The following is a 20,000-nucleotide window of genomic DNA, read 5'->3' on the forward strand; positions in this document are numbered from 1 at the left end:
CATCAGTGTCATGCAGAACTTCAGTTTTATTATTTTTTTTTAATTTCTCTGATTTTCCCTGAAAGCACCTTCATTCAGCAGAAAGAGGAAATGTGTTACCCTGGATAAACTCAACACTTCAAACATTTCGAACACTTCGATTTGTTCATCAGGAAGTAAAGTGAAATGGAGGTCCTGATTTGTCTGAAGCTCCTCCAAGTGTTCACAAGTTTGTGAGATGGTGTGAGATTTTAGGAGATGTCAATGAGATGAGAGTTCAAACAAAATGCAGCACAGAATTCAACATTCCATGAGAAACAAAAAATTTTCAATGTTTGTTCTTTGGATTAAATATAAAAAATTGATTGTGTAAATGCATGTGTGTGAAATCCGGTGATTCTTGTTAATGTTTCACAGCTCTAAACCATTTCTTTTTGCCACTTTGTGTGTGTGTGTGTGTTTGTGTAAATGTTAAACAGTGATAAAATTAGTGTAAAATCGGTAAAATCCTCAGCTTGTCTCTGTTCTTTACACTAAGAGCCCTAGATGGTTGTATAGATGAGCTCTGTATATGCTGTATCTGCCCAAACCCCTCCAAAACCCACCCCTCCAAAACCCACCCAATCTCTAAACCAACTAAGATTTTTTTGCTATTCTGACATGAAGCTCATCGCTTTCCTCGCTCATTCTGCTGTTTCAGCACTGAGTGTTTTTTCTCCTGTAGCTCCACAGTCAGGGGGAAGACATTACAATGTCCATGTGAAGTGTGTTTCTGATCTTCATCTCCACCATGAAGCTTTGCTTCCTTTCCAACTCCATCATATAAGTAAATGTTAATGATTGGGCAGCTTCTTCATTACAACCCCCAAATTTACAGAAACAGTTCACAATCTGCCTCATAATCTGTGTATTAAAGCTAATAATCATTTTTGGGGGGCTTTTTGTGATTTTTTATTTGTTTATGTGTTTTATGTGCTCTGGCGTTAACATCATAATATTCATTAATATTCATCACAATCTCAATAGTTTTTATTTCAATAGGTTTGTGTTTAGAATCAGTGAGAAAAACAACATCAGTAAAACAAAATGTTTTATTTTATTTGGAAATGATAAAATATAGAAAATAGAGCTTTGTTTCTATACACAGGCATAAAAAGTGAAGGAAATGAAATAAATCATGAACAATGTGTTAGAGATAAAGACAGGAAGGAGTTTTGGTCTCGCAGTTATATTTACATTCAGACACACACACACACACACACACACACACACACACACACACACACACACACACACACACACAGCCTCCTACAGCACAGGAATGTAAAGTTTCCTCACAACTCTAAATAAACAGTTTATTAAATCCTACAGTTTCTTTAGTAAACATTGAAAAAAATAATTTTACTGAGAAAATCCAGATGAAACTTTGTGCTGGTCCTCAAAATCAAAGATTAATAAAGGAAGAATGTAAAATCGTAACATGATGAAGCTCTCTCAGAAACTGAAATCAGAGGTGAAATTGTGCAGGTTCCCCTGGGATAATACACACCCAGAGTCGTCACAACACACACACACAAACACACACAAACACACACACACACACACAGAGGTGGCAGAAGTCCACACATCCTTCACTCAGTAGAAGTGCAGATACTGAGGTTTTAAAAGATTCTGGTAAAAGTTTAAGTTTTGACGGCACTTTTTTACTCAAGTTAAAGTAAAGAAGTTTGGGCTCTGACATGTTCTTCAGTAAAAAGTAGTGAATATTACTACCTGTTTTAGTGTCACACTGTAACTGAACCTCATCATATGAATTTATTAATACAAATGTTCTCTAATGAATGTATTCAGGCTGAAGATCCACCATATAGAACACAAGCAGAGTAAAGATGATGATGATCAGGTGATCATGTCTCTGTTCTCAGTCATGTTCTCATCACTGACTCCCTCTGTCTCATCCACGTTAACCCCAGACTTCTTACTGCCTTCTGCCTGCTCACTGTGAGCTTCAGAAACTAGTCTACGTCTGTGGTGTGAGAGAGGAAATGTGCTAAAACGGCACAATGAGAAGAAAAAATATTGATAATTTCACCAAATAGATCAAAACTAAAGTACAGAGTCTGTTTGGAAAATGTAAGAAGTAGAAAGTACAGATATTTGTGTAAAAATGTAATGAGTAAAAAAGAAAAAGTTGCCAGAAAAATAAATAGTGAAGTAAAAACTGATACCAGAAAAATCTACTGAATAACAATAACAAAGTATTTGTACTTCATTACTTCCCTCCTCTGTCAAACACACACACACACACACACACACACACACACACACACACACACACACACACACAGATGAACACAGTGGTTTGTTATGAGGCAAAAACTCAGAAGTGAGGATGATGAAGATGAAGGTGCAGGCTCAGCACCTTTTTTGTTACAGGAATTGAAATCAGTGTTTTTTTTAATCATCAGATAACACACTCAAGTCTAACACACAGATTCTCCGAGCGCTTTAGGAAGTGTGTGATTCCTCCTGCAATGAAAAACATCATCTCCTTCCTGGTTAGTGGTTTTAAGTTTTTTTTGGTTTGTTTTGTTTGGTAAATAAAACTGATTTTCCTGAAACGTGAGTGAAACGTCTCACAGTGCAGCACAGAAGCAGTACAGCGGGTTACAGCTTCATGCTTAGTTAAACAGATTCAGGAGAGTCTGCAGGCAGATTCAGGAACTGCACAGGGCTCTGTGTGGTGTTCACCAGAGTCACAAAACTAACGAACAGAAAAACGTGTAAACTTCAGAAAGCTCTGATTTGTGGATATCTGTTTCCTGTGGGCGTGGCTGTAACTATGTTGGCATGGCTGAAACTTGGTGGGTGTGTCTGTAACCATGTGGGTGTGACTGTTACCTGGTGGGTGTGGCATAGACAACTTTCTTTTTTATTCTCATAGCAGAGCTTCCTTACTGATCTCTGCCCCACAATTAAAAAGACAGAGAACTGAAGCTGTGAGAAAATGTAAATTGAGGCTTCATGTGAAACAGGAAATGACACAAGCTCTTATTACATAAAGTCACCTCCACTTCCTGTTCCACTTCTTCATGTACAAGCAGGATGTAAACATGTGCGAGTTTAACAATGTTTTAACGGTGTGTACAGGAACGAGACACTGCTTCCTGTCTGTCCCATCAGTGACTGGTCATTACAGTGGTCAATCCAACACTCGCCTGTGTGTGTCTGTGTGTGTCTGTGTGTGTGTGTGTGTGTGTGTGTGTGTGTGTGAACTTGACTTTATAATGAACATTACTGTACATAACTTTTCCCAGAGTTTGGAGATAAACATCACGGTTCACATTACGGAATGCACAGTGCAAAACGAGAGCGAGGAATAAACAGCTCCTCCTTTTTCTCCTTTAGTGGTTAATGTTGGTGGAAGTGACATCACTGAGATCGGAAAATCTGTTCCCACGGTAACAGTTCAATAATACACAGTAAAAAGAGGATTTGTTGTGTTTCCTCTGTATAACCTGCATCTCAGAGGCATGATGAAGTAAAAAAAATCTAATCAGATAGAAAGTACAAATCATTTGGGACTCATTAAGACTCATCCTTCACCTGAAGTGGACGTGGAGAAAGTTCTGGAATCCACAGGGCCCAGTCGGGTGCTGTTAGCATAGCCACACTGCTAAACTCACTCAGGAGAAGTAGCATAGAAGTAAACAGGAAGTAACTTTATCACAGCCCCTCCCACTGAAGGCACTGCTGGTCAAAATGCAGCGAGAGAGTGGAAGCTCCTTCGCAGTCATGTGACATGGAACTGCACTATGATAGGACAGTTACTTAGAAAATATATGTGGGCTGAGGTTACATGGATTCCTGGTCCTCCATTGGCTCATCAGCAGCTCTAAAAAAAATTGAGGAAAAATTATTTGCAAACTAAATTAAATTATTTACATGTATAATTGAATTAGCACTGAGCATGAACATGCAGGAGTGTGTGTATGCAAGGTTAATGTGTGTGTGTATACACTAGACATTTATCTGCGCTCTTCTGGCTTGGCCACAATGTTCTCCGCAATGTTCTTGAGCTCAGCTGGGCTCTTATTACCTTTTGAGGTCTTTTTTTTAATGAAATCTGCCAAGCCATGTAATGGGAGACATCTTGTTTTTTCCACATTTGAAGGTTTTAGCAAACTAATATTTCCATTTTGATATGACTGATGTTTTGTTAAAATCTAGAGCAGCTCTACTTTTAAAACTGGTGTAGATCCAAATGCAGTCTGAAGGTCACGGCCCAAGCTGCAGAAGTTAATGTTGTTAGTGCAGAGGGTTGCACTGGGGCTGGAGTTTGCTGATGCATCGGTTGTGAATACGAAACAGTTCTGGGTGACTGCAGGTGTTTGCTGTTGGCCTACAGAGGCTTTATGATGATTGGACTCCTCATGTGACTCTAATACCTTTCTATCCAAATTTCATAATTTTAGCATTCATGGGCTTTAAATTCATTTTTTTCAAGAGGCTTAAACTAAGCAATAAATACACTATTTATTCAGATCTTGGTGAACTTGACTCATCTGCATTAAATAAAATGCTTATTTTTGACCTCAATACTTGTGTAAAGTGTCAATGTTTGATAAGAGAAGACGTCACGTTAACAACACCCCACAACACACACTCCAATCAGTTCTGACCAACTTACACAGTGTGTGAGCAGTTTTTGTTGCTTCTCTGGTTTCATTACAGTGTGATTAATAAACATTTTCTTTTCAACAGTTTCTTGACATCTTGATTTCATCTGACTGCCCAATCCAGAGAGATTACTAGGCATGAACAGGATCTCACTGTGGAAGCTTACTGTGGCTCGAACAGTAGTGGGGTATAAAAACCTTACTAAAACATTAGATGACCCAGGGAAAACTATAAAGATGTTCATCACCACAAAGAGAAAATTGAACATCAGTGTGATCAGCAAAAACAGGAGGTTCCTCTAAAATTGACACAAGGACTAAGACAAAAAGGTACCTGGGAGGCTGTAGAGAGATATACAGCAATGTTAAAAGACCTGCAGGTGCATCTGATGAATACTGACTAACCTCTGCATGAACTTCAAGATGCAAGCCCTTTCTCCCATAAATCATACATGACCAACGAAATCACCTTAATCCCAGTGGCAAAATTGAGAAGATTGCTTTTTTAAATACACCAATGGAAACATGGTGGTGGCAGCATGGTGATACGGGGCTGTTTCTCAGAATTTATGAAGAGCTTTATATAATCTAATGTATCACACAACCTGCATGAGAAACCTGTCACCTTCCAACTAGATAACAAAACATAAGTAAACAAAGGAACGACTTTCAGAAGCATGTTTAATGTTTTGGAATCCAGACGTAAATCAAAACATTATAAGGAGGTGTTTAAACACCTTTGTGTAATTAGATATTTTAAACGTTTAAAAAATTTGATGTATTAAATTTTTTGTAATTAGATGTATAACATGGTTGTATGTGTTGTATAGAGATGAGATGATGGATGTTTTGTACCTCTTAACATTGTTTAGAGCTCCAACTGAGAGCGAAGCGAGAGCTTTCACTGCTGCACTTTCCTCACTGTCTCCTTTCTGAGCTCCAACATATGACCATCCCACTGACACTAACATCTCTCTCACACATGACCAGTACTTACCTGAGAAAGAAAGAGAGAGAGAGGGGGGGAGAGAGAGAGACAGAGAGAGAGAGAGAGAAAGAGAGAGGGGGGTGTGAGTAAGAGAGAGAGAGAGATAAAGAGAGGGGTGTGAGTAAGAGAGAGAGAGAGAGAGAGAGAGAGAGACAAGGGGGTGAGTAAGAGAGAGAGAGAAATTTTATTTACATCACAAACTTACTTTATATTTCATAGTAAATGAGTAATACATACCCAAGAGGCACAAGAAAGATGGAGAAACACAGAGACAGATAAAGAGACAGACTGATAGGCAGAAAGAGACAGAGAGACAGAGAGACAGACTGATAGGGACGCATACTGATAAGAGAGAGACTGATAGGGAGAGAAAACTCATAGAAATACAGACAGATAGACAGACAGATAGAGAGACAGACAGATAGAGTCAGACCGATGAAGAGACAGACTGATAAAGAGACTGATAGAGAAACAGACTGATAGACAAACTGAAAGTGACAGACAGATAGGGAGACAGATAGAGAGACTGACAGATAGAGAGACAGACAGAGAGACAGACTGATAGAGAGACAGACAGAGAGATAGACTGATAGAGAGACAGACTGAAGGAGAAACAAATAGAGAGACAGTCTGATAGAGAGACAGATAGAGAGACAGACTGATAGAGAAACAGATAGAGAGACAGACTGACTCTGTATGTGCAGGACTTTCTGTAGTGACTGCACAGCATTAGTGTTGGGTTTCTGATTCAGCACTTCCACTGATAAAGGATCCTGATTGAAAGAGACAGACAAAGAAACAGACAGAGAGACAGACTGGTCAGTTAATCTTATATGAGATGATTCGACACTCTTTCCTACTTTTAGTGAAAATAAAACTTTATCAGCACGCTCTTTACACTGACTCACACCCGTTCACTCAGTCATTCCCTCACTAATTTACTCACTCACTCTCACTCACTCCTCCTCACTCACTCACACACACACACACTCACACACACACACACACACACACACACACACACACACACACACACACACTTACTCACTCACTCACACACTCTCACTTACTCACTCACTCACTCACTCCACACTCACTCACATTCATACTCACTAATTCACTCACTCACTCACCACTCACTCACTCACTCACTCCTCCTCACTCACACTCACACACACACTCACTCACTCACTCCTCACACTCACTCACATACTCACTCACTCACTCACATACTCACTCACTCCTCCTCACTCACTCACTCACATACTCACTCATTTACTCACTCACTCACTCACTCACTCCTCCTCACTCACTCACTCTCATACTAATCTACTCACTCACTCACTCACTCCTCACTCACTCACACACTCATACTCACTAATTTACTCACTCACTCATTTACTCACACACACACACACACACACACACACACACACACACACACTTACTTATTTACTCACTCACACACACCTCACTCACTCACTCACTCACACTCTTACTCACTCACTCACTCACACACTCATTCACTCACTCACTCTCACTAATCTACTCACTCCTCACTCCTCACTCACTCACACACTCACACATTTACTCACTCTGATCGCACTAATTTACTCACTCACTCACTCCACTCACTCACTCACTCACATACTCACTCATTTACTCACTCACTCACTCACTCACTCACTCACTCACTCACTCACTCACTCTCATACTCACTAATTTACTCACTCACTCACTCACTCACTCACTCATACTCACTAATTTACTCACTCACACACACACACACACACACACACACACACACACACACACACACTTACTCATTTACTCACTCAAACACTCTCACTCACTCACTCACTCACTCACTCCTCACTCACACTCTTACTCACTCACTCACTCACTCACTCTCATACTAATCTACTCACTCACTCACTCACTTACACACTCACAATCTCAAACTCACTAATTTACTCACTCACTCACTCACTCTCATACTAATCTACTCACTCACTCACTCACTCACTCACTCACACACTCACTCACCACTCACACACTCACTCACTCACTTTCATACTCACTCACTCACACTCACTCACTCCACACTCACTCACTCACTCACTCACTCATACTCACTCACTCTCACTCCTCACATTCATACTCACTAATTCACTCCTCACACTCACTCACTCCTCACTCACTCACTCACTCACTCGCATACTCACTTATTTACACACTCATTTACTCACTCTCATACTCACTAATTTACTTACTCACTCACTCACTCACTCTCATACTAATTTACTTACTCACTCACTCACTCCACCACTCACTCTCATACTCACTAATTTACTTACTCACTCGCTCACTCACTCATTCACTCACACACTCACACATTCTCATACTCAGTCACTTACTCACACACTCACACACTCATACTCACTAATTTACTTACACACTCACTCACTCTCATACTCACTAATTTACTTACACACTCACTCACACACTCACACACTCTCATACTCTTACTCTCATACTCACTAATTTATTCACTCACTCACATTTACTCACTCAGACTCACTCACTCACTCACACTCACTCACTCACTCCTCACTCACTCTCATTTGCTCTCATACTCACTTATTTACTCACTCACTCACTTACTCACTCACTCTCATATTCACTTATTTACTCACTCACTCACTCACTCACCACACACTTACTCTCATACTCACTAATTTACTCACTCACTCACTTACTCACACACTCACATTCTCATGCTCACTAATTTACTTACTCACTCACTCACACACTTACTCTCATACTCACTAATTTATTCACTCACTCACATTTACTCACTCACTCACTCACTCACTCACTCACACTCACTCACTCACTCTCATTTGCTCTCATACTCACTTATTTACTCACTCACTCACTCACTTACTCACCTCATACTCACTTATTTACTCACTCACACTCACTCACTCACTCACTCACTCACTCACACTTACTCACTCACTCACTCATTTACTCACTCACTCCTTACTCACTCACTCACTCCTTACTCACTCACTCACTCATTCTAATACTCACAATTTACTCACTCACTCACTCACTCATTCACTGAAATACTCAGTAATTTACTCACTTACTTACTCACTCACTGACACACTCACACTCACATTCGTACTCACTAATTTACACACACACACACTCACACACTCTCATACTCACTTACTCACGCACTTACTCACTCTTATACTCAATAATTTACTCACTCACTCACACACTCACACTTACTCACTCTCATACTCACTAATTTACTCACTCACTTACTCACTCACTCACACACTCACACACTCACTCACACTTACTCACTCACACTCACTAACTCACTCACCCACACTCACTCTCTCACACTCACTTACTCACTCATTCACTCTCCCTCACTCTCATACTCACTTACTCACTCACTCACTCTAACTCACTCACTCTCACTCACTCACTCACTCACTCACCACTCACTCACCACCACCACCACTCACTCACTCACTTACACACTCACCTCATACTCACTAATTTACTCACTCACTCACTCACTCAATCACTCACTCACTCACTCACTAACACTCACTCACACACTCACTCTCATACTCACTAATTTACTTACTCACTCCCCACATACTCACTAATTTACTCACTCTCATACTCACTAATTTACTCACACTCACTCACACACTCTCATACTCACTCCTTACTCACTCACTCACACACTCACACACTCACTCACACTTACTCACTCACACTCACTAACTCACTCACCCACACTCACTCTCTCACACTCACTTACTCACTCATTCACTCTCCCTCACTCTCATACTCACTTACTCACTCACTCACTCTAACTCACTCACTCTCACTCACTCACTCACTCACTCACCACTCACTCACCACCACCACCACTCACTCACTCACTTACACACTCACCTCATACTCACTAATTTACTCACTCACTCACTCACTCAATCACTCACTCACTCACTCACTAACACTCACTCACACACTCACTCTCATACTCACTAATTTACTTACTCACTCCCCACATACTCACTAATTTACTCACTCTCATACTCACTAATTTACTCACACTCACTCACACACTCTCATACTCACTCCTTACTCACACACTCACTCTCATACTCACTAATTTACTTACTCACTCACTCACTCACTGACACACTCACACTCACTAATTTGCCTCACTCACTCACTCACTCACTCACTCACTCACCACCACACACTTACTCATTCTGACACGCACTAATTTACTCACTCACTCACCACCACCACACACTCACACACTCACACACTTACTCACTCTGATACGCACTAATTTACTCACTCATTCACTCACTCACCACTCACTCACTCACCACTCACACACTCTCATACTCACTAATTTACTCACTCACTCACTTTCATACTCAGTAATTTACTCACTCACTCACTCACTCACTCACTCACTCACTCACTCACACACTTACTCTCATACTCACTAATTTACTCACTCACTCACTCACCACTCACTCTCACTCACTCACTCACTAATTTACTCACTCACTCACACACTCACTCTCATACTCACTAATTTACTTACTCACTCACTCATTCAGTGAAATACTCAGTAATTTACTCACTTACTCACTCACTCACTCACTCACTGACTCACTGTCATACTCAGTAATTAACTCACTCACTCACACACTCACACACTTACTCACATTCATACTCACTAATTTACTCACATACTCACTCACTCACACACTCTCATAATCACTTACTCACACACTCACTCAATCTTATACTCACTAATTTAATCACTCACTCACACACTCACACACTTACTCACCTCATACTCACTAATTTACTCACTCACTCACTCACCACACTCACTAACTCACTCACTCACACACCACACTCACATTTACTCACTCACACTCACTAACTCACTCACCCACACTAACTCTCTCACACTCACTTACTCACTCATTCACTCTCCTCACCCTCATACTCACTCACTCACACTCACCACTCACTCCTCACACACTTACTCACTCCTCACACACTCACTCACTCACTCACTCACCACACTCACTCACACCACTCACCACTCACTCATTTACTCACACTCACTCACTCCACTCACACACACTTACTCACTCACACACACACTTACTCACACTCACTCACTCCTCACACACACTCACACACTCACACTTACTCACTCTCATACTCACTCACTCTTACTCACTCACTCACTCACTCCACACTCACACACTCACACACCTCACTCACACTCACTCACACCACTCACTCACTCCACACTCACACACTTACTCACACACACTCACTCACTCAATCTTATACTCACTAATTTACTCACACTCACTCACCACACTCACTAATTTACTTACTCACTCCTCACACACACACTTACTCTCATACTCACACACTTACTCACTCACTCACTCATTCACTCACTCACTACTCACTCACTCACTCCTTACTCACTCACACACTTACTCACTCACTTACTCACACTCACTCACACTCACTCACACTCACACACCACTCACTCACACTCACTAACTCACTCACTCATACTCACTCACACTCACTCACTCACTCACTCACTCTCATTTGCTCTCATACTCACTTATTTACTCACTCACTCACTCACCACTCACTCACCTCACTCACTCATACTCACTCACTCACTCACTCCTCACCACTCACTCACTCACTCACACTCCTCACTCACACTCACACACTTACTCATACTCACTCACCACACTCACCACTCACACACTCACTCACTCACACTCACTCCACTCACTCACTCATTCTAATACTCACTAATTTACACTCACTCACTCACTCACACACCACTCACTCATTCACTCACTCACACTCACTCACTCCACTCACTCACTCACCACACACACTCACACACTTACCTCATACTCACTAATTTACTCACTCACTCCTTACTCACTCACTCACTCACTCATTCTAATACTCACTAATTTATTTACTCACTCACACACACTCACTCATACTCACTAATTTACTCACTCACTCACTCACTCATTCACTGAAATACTCAGTAATTTACTCACTTACTTACTCACTCACTCACTCACCACTCACACTCACTTACTCACACACTCACTAATTTACTCACTCACCACACACACTCACACACTTACTCACTCTCACACTCACTAATTTACTCACTCACTCACTCACTCACTCACTCACTCACTCACTCACCACACACACTCACTCACTCACACACTCACACTCACACTTACTCACTCAAACTCACTAACTCACTCACCCACACTCACACTCTCACACTCACTTACTCACTCATTCACTCTCCTCACTCTCATACTCACTCACTCACTCACTCACTCACTCACTCACTCTAACTCACTCACTCTCACTCATTTACTCACTCACCACCTCACTCACTCACTCTCATACTCACTAATTTACTCACTCACTCACTCACTCACTCACTCACCACTCACTCACCACTCACCACTCACACACACACCACTCACACTCACTAATTTACTTACTCACTCCCTCACATACTCACTAATTTACTCACACACTCACACACCTCATACTCACTCACTTACACACTCACTCTCATACTCACTAATTTACTTACTTACTCACCACTCACTCACTGACACACTCATTAATTTACTTACTCACTCACTCACCACTCACTCACTCACTCACACACTTACTCTGACACGCACTAATTTACTCACACACTCACTCACTCACTCACTTACTCACTCACTCATTTACTCACACACTCACACACTTACTCACTCTGATACGCACTAATTTACTCACTCACTCACTCACTCACTCACTCACTCACACACTCACACACACTTACTCACTCTGATACGCACTAATTTACTCACTCACTCACCACCACCACTCACCACCACACACCTCATACTCACTAATTTACTCACCACTCACTCTCATACTCACTAATTTACTCACTCACTCACTTACTCTCACACACTTACTCACCATCATACTCACTAATTTACTCACAAACTCACACTCTCATACGCACTAATTTCCTTACTAACTCACTCACACACACACTTACTTAATCTCATACTCACTAACTTACTCACACACTCACTCACTCTCATACTCACTAATTTACTCACTCACCACCACTCACTCACACACACTCACATTCTCATGCTCACTAATTTACTTACCACTCACTCACACACTTACTCACTCATACTCACTAATTTATTCACTTACTCACATTTACTCACTCATACTCACTTATTTACTCACCACTCACTCTCATTTGCTCTCATACTCACTATTTACTCACTCACTCACCACTCACTCACTCACCACCTCACTCACTCACTTACTTACTCACTCACTCACACATTCACTCACACACTTACTCTCATACTCACTCACTCATTTACTCACTCACTCCTTACTCACTCACCACCACTCACTCATTCTAATACTCACTAATTTATTTACTCACTCACACACTCACTCTCATACTCACTAATTTACTCACTCACTCACTCATTCACTGAAATACTCAGTAATTTACTCACTCACTTACTCACTCACTCACTCACTCTCATACTCACTTACTCACACTCACTCACTCTTATACTCACTAATTTACTCACTCCTCACACACTCACACACTTACTCACTCTCACACTCACTAATTTACTCACTCACTCACTCACACACTCACTCCTCACACTCACACTTACTCACTCAAACTCACTAACTCACTCACCCACACTCACTCTCACACTCACTTACTCACTCATTCACTCTCCCTCACTCTCATACTCACTTACTCACTCACTCACTCACTCACCTCACTCACTCACTCTCACTCATTTACTCACCACCACCACCACTCACACACTCACTCTCATACTCACTAATTTACTCACCACCACACTCACTCACTCACTCACTCACTAACACTCACTCACTCACACACTCACTCTCATACTCACCAATTTACTTACTCACTCCCTCACATACTCACTAATTTACTCACACACTCTCATACTCACTCACTTACTCACACACTCACTCTCATACTCACTAATTTGCTTACTCACTCACCACTGACACACTCACTCTCATACTCACTTATTTACTCACTCACTCACACATTCACTCACACACTTACTCTCATACTCACTAATTTACTCACTCACTCACCACTTACTCACTCACCACCACTCACTCATTCTAATACTCACTAATTTATTTACTCACTCACACACTCACTCACACTCACTAATTTACTCACTCACTCACTCATTCACTGAAATACTCAGTAATTTACTCACTTACTTACTCACTCACTCACTCACTCTCATACTCACTTACTCACACACTCACTCACTCTTATACTCACTAATTTACTCACTCACTCACACACTCACACACTTACTCACTCTCACACTCACTAATTTACTCACTCACTCACTCACACACTCACTCACTCACACTCACACTTACTCACTCAAACTCACTAACTCACTCACCCACACTCACACTCTCACACTCACTTACTCACTCATTCACTCTCCCTCACTCTCATACTCACTTACTCACTCACTCACTCACTCACTCTAACTCACTCACTCTCACTCATTTACTCACTCACTCCTTACACACTCACTCTCATACTCACTAATTTACTCACTCACTCACTCACTCAATCACTCACTCACTAACACTCACTCACACACTCACTCTCATACTCACCAATTTACTTACTCACTCCCTCACATACTCACTAATTTACTCACACACCTCATACTCACTCACTTACTCACACACTCACTCTCATACTCACTAATTTACTTACTTACTCACTCACTCACTGACACACTCATTAATTTACTTACTCACTCACCTCACTCACTCACACTCACACACTTACTCTGATACGCACTAATTTACACACTCACTCACTCGCTCACTCACTCACTCACTCACTCACTCATTTACTCACACACTCACACAATTACTCACTCTGATACGCACTAATTTACTCACTCACTCACTCACTCACCACTCACACACTCTCATACTCACTCATTTACTCACTCACTCACTCACTTTCATACTCACTAATTTACTCACTCACTCACTCACTCACTCACTCCTCCACACACTCACTCTCATACTCACTAATTTACTCACAAACTCACACTCTCATACTCACTAATTTACTTACTAACTCACTCACACACACACACACACACTTACTTAATCTCATACTCACTAATTTACTTACACACTCACTCACACACTCACACACTCTCATACTCACTAACTTACTTACACACTCACTCACCTCATACTCACTAATTTACTCACTTACTCACACACTCACATTCTCATGCTCACTAATTTACTTACTCACTCACTCACACACTTACTCTCATACTCACTAATTTATTCACTCACCACATTTACTCACTCACACTCACTCACTCACTCACCACTCACTCACTCACTCACTCTCATTTGCTCTCATACTCACTATTTACTCACTCACTCACTCACTCACATACTCACTTATTTACTCACTCACTCACTCACTCACATACTCACTTATTTACTCACTCACTCACTCACTCACTCACTCACCACTCACTCACTCACTCACTCACACACTCACCACTCACCACTCACACACACTCACTCTCATACTCACTAATTTACTCACTCACTCACTCATTCTAATACTCACTAATTTACTCACTCACTCATTCACTGAAATACTCAATAATTTACTCACTTACTTACTCACTCACTCACTGACTCACTCTCATACTCAGTAATTTACTCACTCACTCACACACTCACACTTACTCACATTCATACTCACTAATTTACTCACACACTCACTCACTCACACACTCTCATACTCACTCACACACTCACTCACTCTTATACTCACTAATTTACTCACTCCTCCACACACTCACACACTTACTCACTCTCATACTCACTAATTTACTCACTCACTCACTCCTCACTCACTCACTCACTCACTCACTCACTCCTCCTCACTCACTCACTCACTCACACTCACATTTACTCACTCACACTCACTAACTCACTCACCCACACTCACTCTCTCACACTCACTTACTCACTCATTCACTCTCCCTCACTCTCATACTCACTCACACACTCACTCTTACTTACTCACTCTCACTCACTCACTCACACCACTCACTCACTCACCACTCACTCACTCACTCTCATACTCACTAATTTACTCACACACTCACTCACTTACTCACACAATCTCTTACTCACTCACTTACTTACACTCACACACACTCACACACTCTCATACTCACTAACTTACTCACACACTCACTCACTCTTATACTCACTCACTCACTTACTCACACACTCACATTCTCATACTCACTAATTTACTTACTTACTCACTTACTCACACACTCACACTCACTAATTTACTTACTCACTCACTCACTCACTCATTCACTCACTCACTCTCATACTCACTAATTTACTCACTCACTCACTCACTCTAATACTCACTAATTTACTTACTCACTGACACATTCACTCAAATACTCAGTAATTTACTCACTCACTCACTCACTCACTCACTCACTCACTCACCACCACCACCACATACTCACTAATTTACTCACACACTCACCACCACACACTCACTCTTACTCACTCACCACCTCATACTCACTCACACCTCATACTCACTAATTTACTTACTTACTCACATACTCACACACTCACTAATTTACTTACTCACCACTCTCATACTCACTCATTTACTTACTCACTTACTCTAATACTCAGTAATTTACTTACTCACTCACCACTCACTCACTCACCATTCACTCAAATACTCAGTAATTTACTCACTCACTCACTCACTCACTCACTCACTCACATACTCACTAATTTACTCACTCTCATACTCACTAATTGACTCACTCACTCACACAATCTCACTCACTCACTTACATACACACTCACCACACACTCACTCATACTCACTAACTTACTCACACACTCACTCTCACTCACTAATTTACTCACTCACTCACTCACTCACTTACTCACACACTCACATTCTCATGCTCACTAATTTACTTACTCACTCACTCACACACTTACTCTCATACTCACTAATTTATTCACTCACTCACATTTACTCACTCACACTCACTCTCATACTCACTAATTTACTCACACACTCACTCACTCACACAATCTCTTACTCACTTACTTACACACTCACACAAACTCACACACTCTCATACTCACTAACTTACTCACACACTCACTCACTCTCATACTCACTCACTCACTTACTCACACACTCACATTCTCATGCTCACTAATTTACTTACTCACCACTCACACACTTACTCACTCATACTCACTAATTTATTCACTCACCACATTTACTCACTCACCACACTCACTCACCACCACCACTCACCTCATTTGCTCTCATACTCACTTATTTACTCACACACTCACACTCTCATACTCACTAATTTACTTACTCACTCACTCACCACTCACACACTTACACACTTACTCACTAATTTACTCACTCATTCACTCACACACTCTCATACTCACTAATTTACTCACTCACTCACTCCTTACTCACTTTCATACTCAGTAATTTACTCACACTCACTCACTCACTCCTCCTCACTCACTCACTCACTCACTCATACTCACTCACACCTCACTCACTCTCATACTTACTAATTTACTCACTCACTCACACACTTACTCACTCTCATACTCACTAATTTACTCACTCACTCACTCACTCACTCACTCACCCACACTCACTCTCTCACACTCACTTACTCACTCACACTCCTTACTCACTCTCCCTCACTCTCATACTCACTTACTCACTCACTCGCTCACTCACTCTAACTTACTCACTCTCACTCACTCACTCACACTCACTCACTCACACACTCACTCTCATACTCACTAATTTACTCACTCACTCACTCACTCACTCACTCACTCCACTCACTCACTCATACTCACTTACTCACTCACTCACTCTCATAGTTTACTCACTCACCACTCACTCACTCACTCTAATACTCACTAATTTACTCACTCACACTCCTCACTCACTCCTCACTCACTCACTTATTTACTCACTCAAATACTCAGTAATTTACTCACTCACTCACTCACTAACTCACTCACATACTCACTAATTTACTCACTCTCATACTCACTAATTTACTCACACACTCACTCACACAATCTCTTACTCACTCACACACTCACACCTCATACTCACTAATTTACTTACTTACTCACTCATTTACACACTCACACTCACTAATTTACTTACTCACTTACTCACTCACACACTCACTCAATCACTCACACTCACTAATTTACTCACTCACTCACACACTTACTCACTCTCATACTCACTAATTTACTCACGCACTCACTCACGTCAAGTCAAGTTTATTTGTATAGCGCTTTTCACAACAGACATTGTCTCAAAGCAGCTTTACACAAATCAACAGTGATGGTGAATGGTGTGAATTTGTCCCTGATGAGCAAGCCGTGGCGGCTGTGGCAAGGAAAAACTCCCTTAAATGTTAGGAGGAAGAAACCTTGAGAGGAACCAGACTCAAAAGGGGAACCCATCCTCATCTGGGTGACATCAAGAGTTTGATCATAAATCTCACTCACACACTCTCATACTCGCTAATTTACTCACTCACTCACTCACTCACTCACTAACTCACTCACACTTACTCACTCTCACTCACTCACTCACTCTCATACTCACTTATTTACTCACTCACTCACACACACACTCACTCTCATACTTACTAATTTACTCACTCACTTACTCACTCACTCACTCACTCTAATACTCACTAATTTACTCACTCACTCACTCTCATACTAATTTACTCACTCACTCAAAAACTCATTAATTTACTTACTCACTCACTCACTTACTCACTCAATTACTCACACACTCACACATTCTCATACTCACTAATTTACTCACACACTCACTCACTCACACTCACTCTCATTCTCACTCACTTACTCACAAACTCACTCACTCTCATATTCACTAATTTACTCACACTCACTCACACAATCACACACTCATACTCACTCACTCACTCACTCACTCACTCACTCACTCCTCACTCTCATACTAATTTACTCACTCACTCACTCACTCACTCACTCACTCACTCACTCACTCACTCACTCACACACTTACTTACTCTCATACTCACTAATTTACTCACTCATTCACTCACTAATTTACTCACTCACCCACTCATTAACATACTCACTAAGTCACTCATTCACACATTTATTCATTCACTCACTTATTCACATTCTCATTCTTAATAAGGGGCATTAGTGGGCTATAACATGTAATAAGGGTTATTTGACAGTGCAACTAACCTCTATCCCCAACAGTGCACTAACACATGACTCTGACGCATCACAGATGGCTGTGAGGTCGTGGCCCCCCTCCAGGGCCAAAACCACACGCCCTCCTGCTAACTTCATCAACTGCTGGGTCAGGAACCCAAAACCTGCACACACACACACACACACACACACACACACACACACACATTACATTTATTGTTTAATAACCAGTAAAACCCAAATGTTTAATTGTGTGTGTGTGTGTGTGTGTGTGTGTGTGTGTGTGTGTGTGTAAAAGGGATGTTGATGTTAATGATGATGATGATAATGATGGTATGATGGTCATACACTTGGCGCTGACTCTGTATCCCCCTAATGGAGCTGAATGTCCCTCTGCAGCATCAAACCCTGCTGAAACAAGCACCATGTCTGGGGAGAAATCCTGAGCGATGGGCATCACCACCGTCCTACACACACACACACACACACACACACACACACACACACACACACACACACACACAATAAAACTTAATTTCTAAACAGCGCAACAGGAAGTTAAGAAACAAAAAAATTAAAAATAAAAACTTGCCATTAACTTAATTTCTCTCTCTTTTTCTCTCACTTTCTCTCTCTTTCTCCCCCTCTTTCTCTCTCTCCCCTCTTTCTTTCTCTCTCTCTCTCTTTCTCTCTATCTCTTTCCCCTTTCTCTCTCTTTCTCTCTATCTCTCCTCTCTCTTCCTCTCTTGACCCCT

The 20,000-nt window shown here is 41.2% G+C and overlaps 2 protein-coding genes across 2 annotated transcripts in view; one reads left to right on the forward strand and one right to left on the reverse strand.

Moving 5' to 3' along the window:
- twist3 overlaps positions 1-353 on the forward strand; it is a 5,336-nt gene extending 4,983 nt beyond the window's left edge. Inside the window, exon 3 of the mRNA XM_046868981.1 lies at positions 1-353. This exon is cut by the window's left edge and continues 253 nt beyond it. The gene's annotated coding sequence lies outside the window, so the exon portion shown is untranslated.
- Positions 354-2,977: 2,624 nt separating this feature from the next.
- hdac7a (histone deacetylase 7a) overlaps positions 2,978-20,000 on the reverse strand; it is a 48,800-nt gene continuing 31,777 nt past the window's right edge. The window contains 5 exon segments of the mRNA XM_046869392.1: positions 2,978-3,874; positions 5,514-5,655; positions 6,338-6,419; positions 19,276-19,409; positions 19,594-19,712. Of these exon segments, the coding sequence (XP_046725348.1) occupies positions 3,835-3,874; positions 5,514-5,655; positions 6,338-6,419; positions 19,276-19,409; positions 19,594-19,712 (517 nt within the window). The 3' untranslated portion in view covers positions 2,978-3,834.

The sequence above is a fragment of the Silurus meridionalis genome, chromosome 16, assembly GCF_014805685.1.
Source record: "Silurus meridionalis isolate SWU-2019-XX chromosome 16, ASM1480568v1, whole genome shotgun sequence".
Lineage (NCBI taxonomy): Eukaryota > Metazoa > Chordata > Actinopteri > Siluriformes > Siluridae > Silurus > Silurus meridionalis.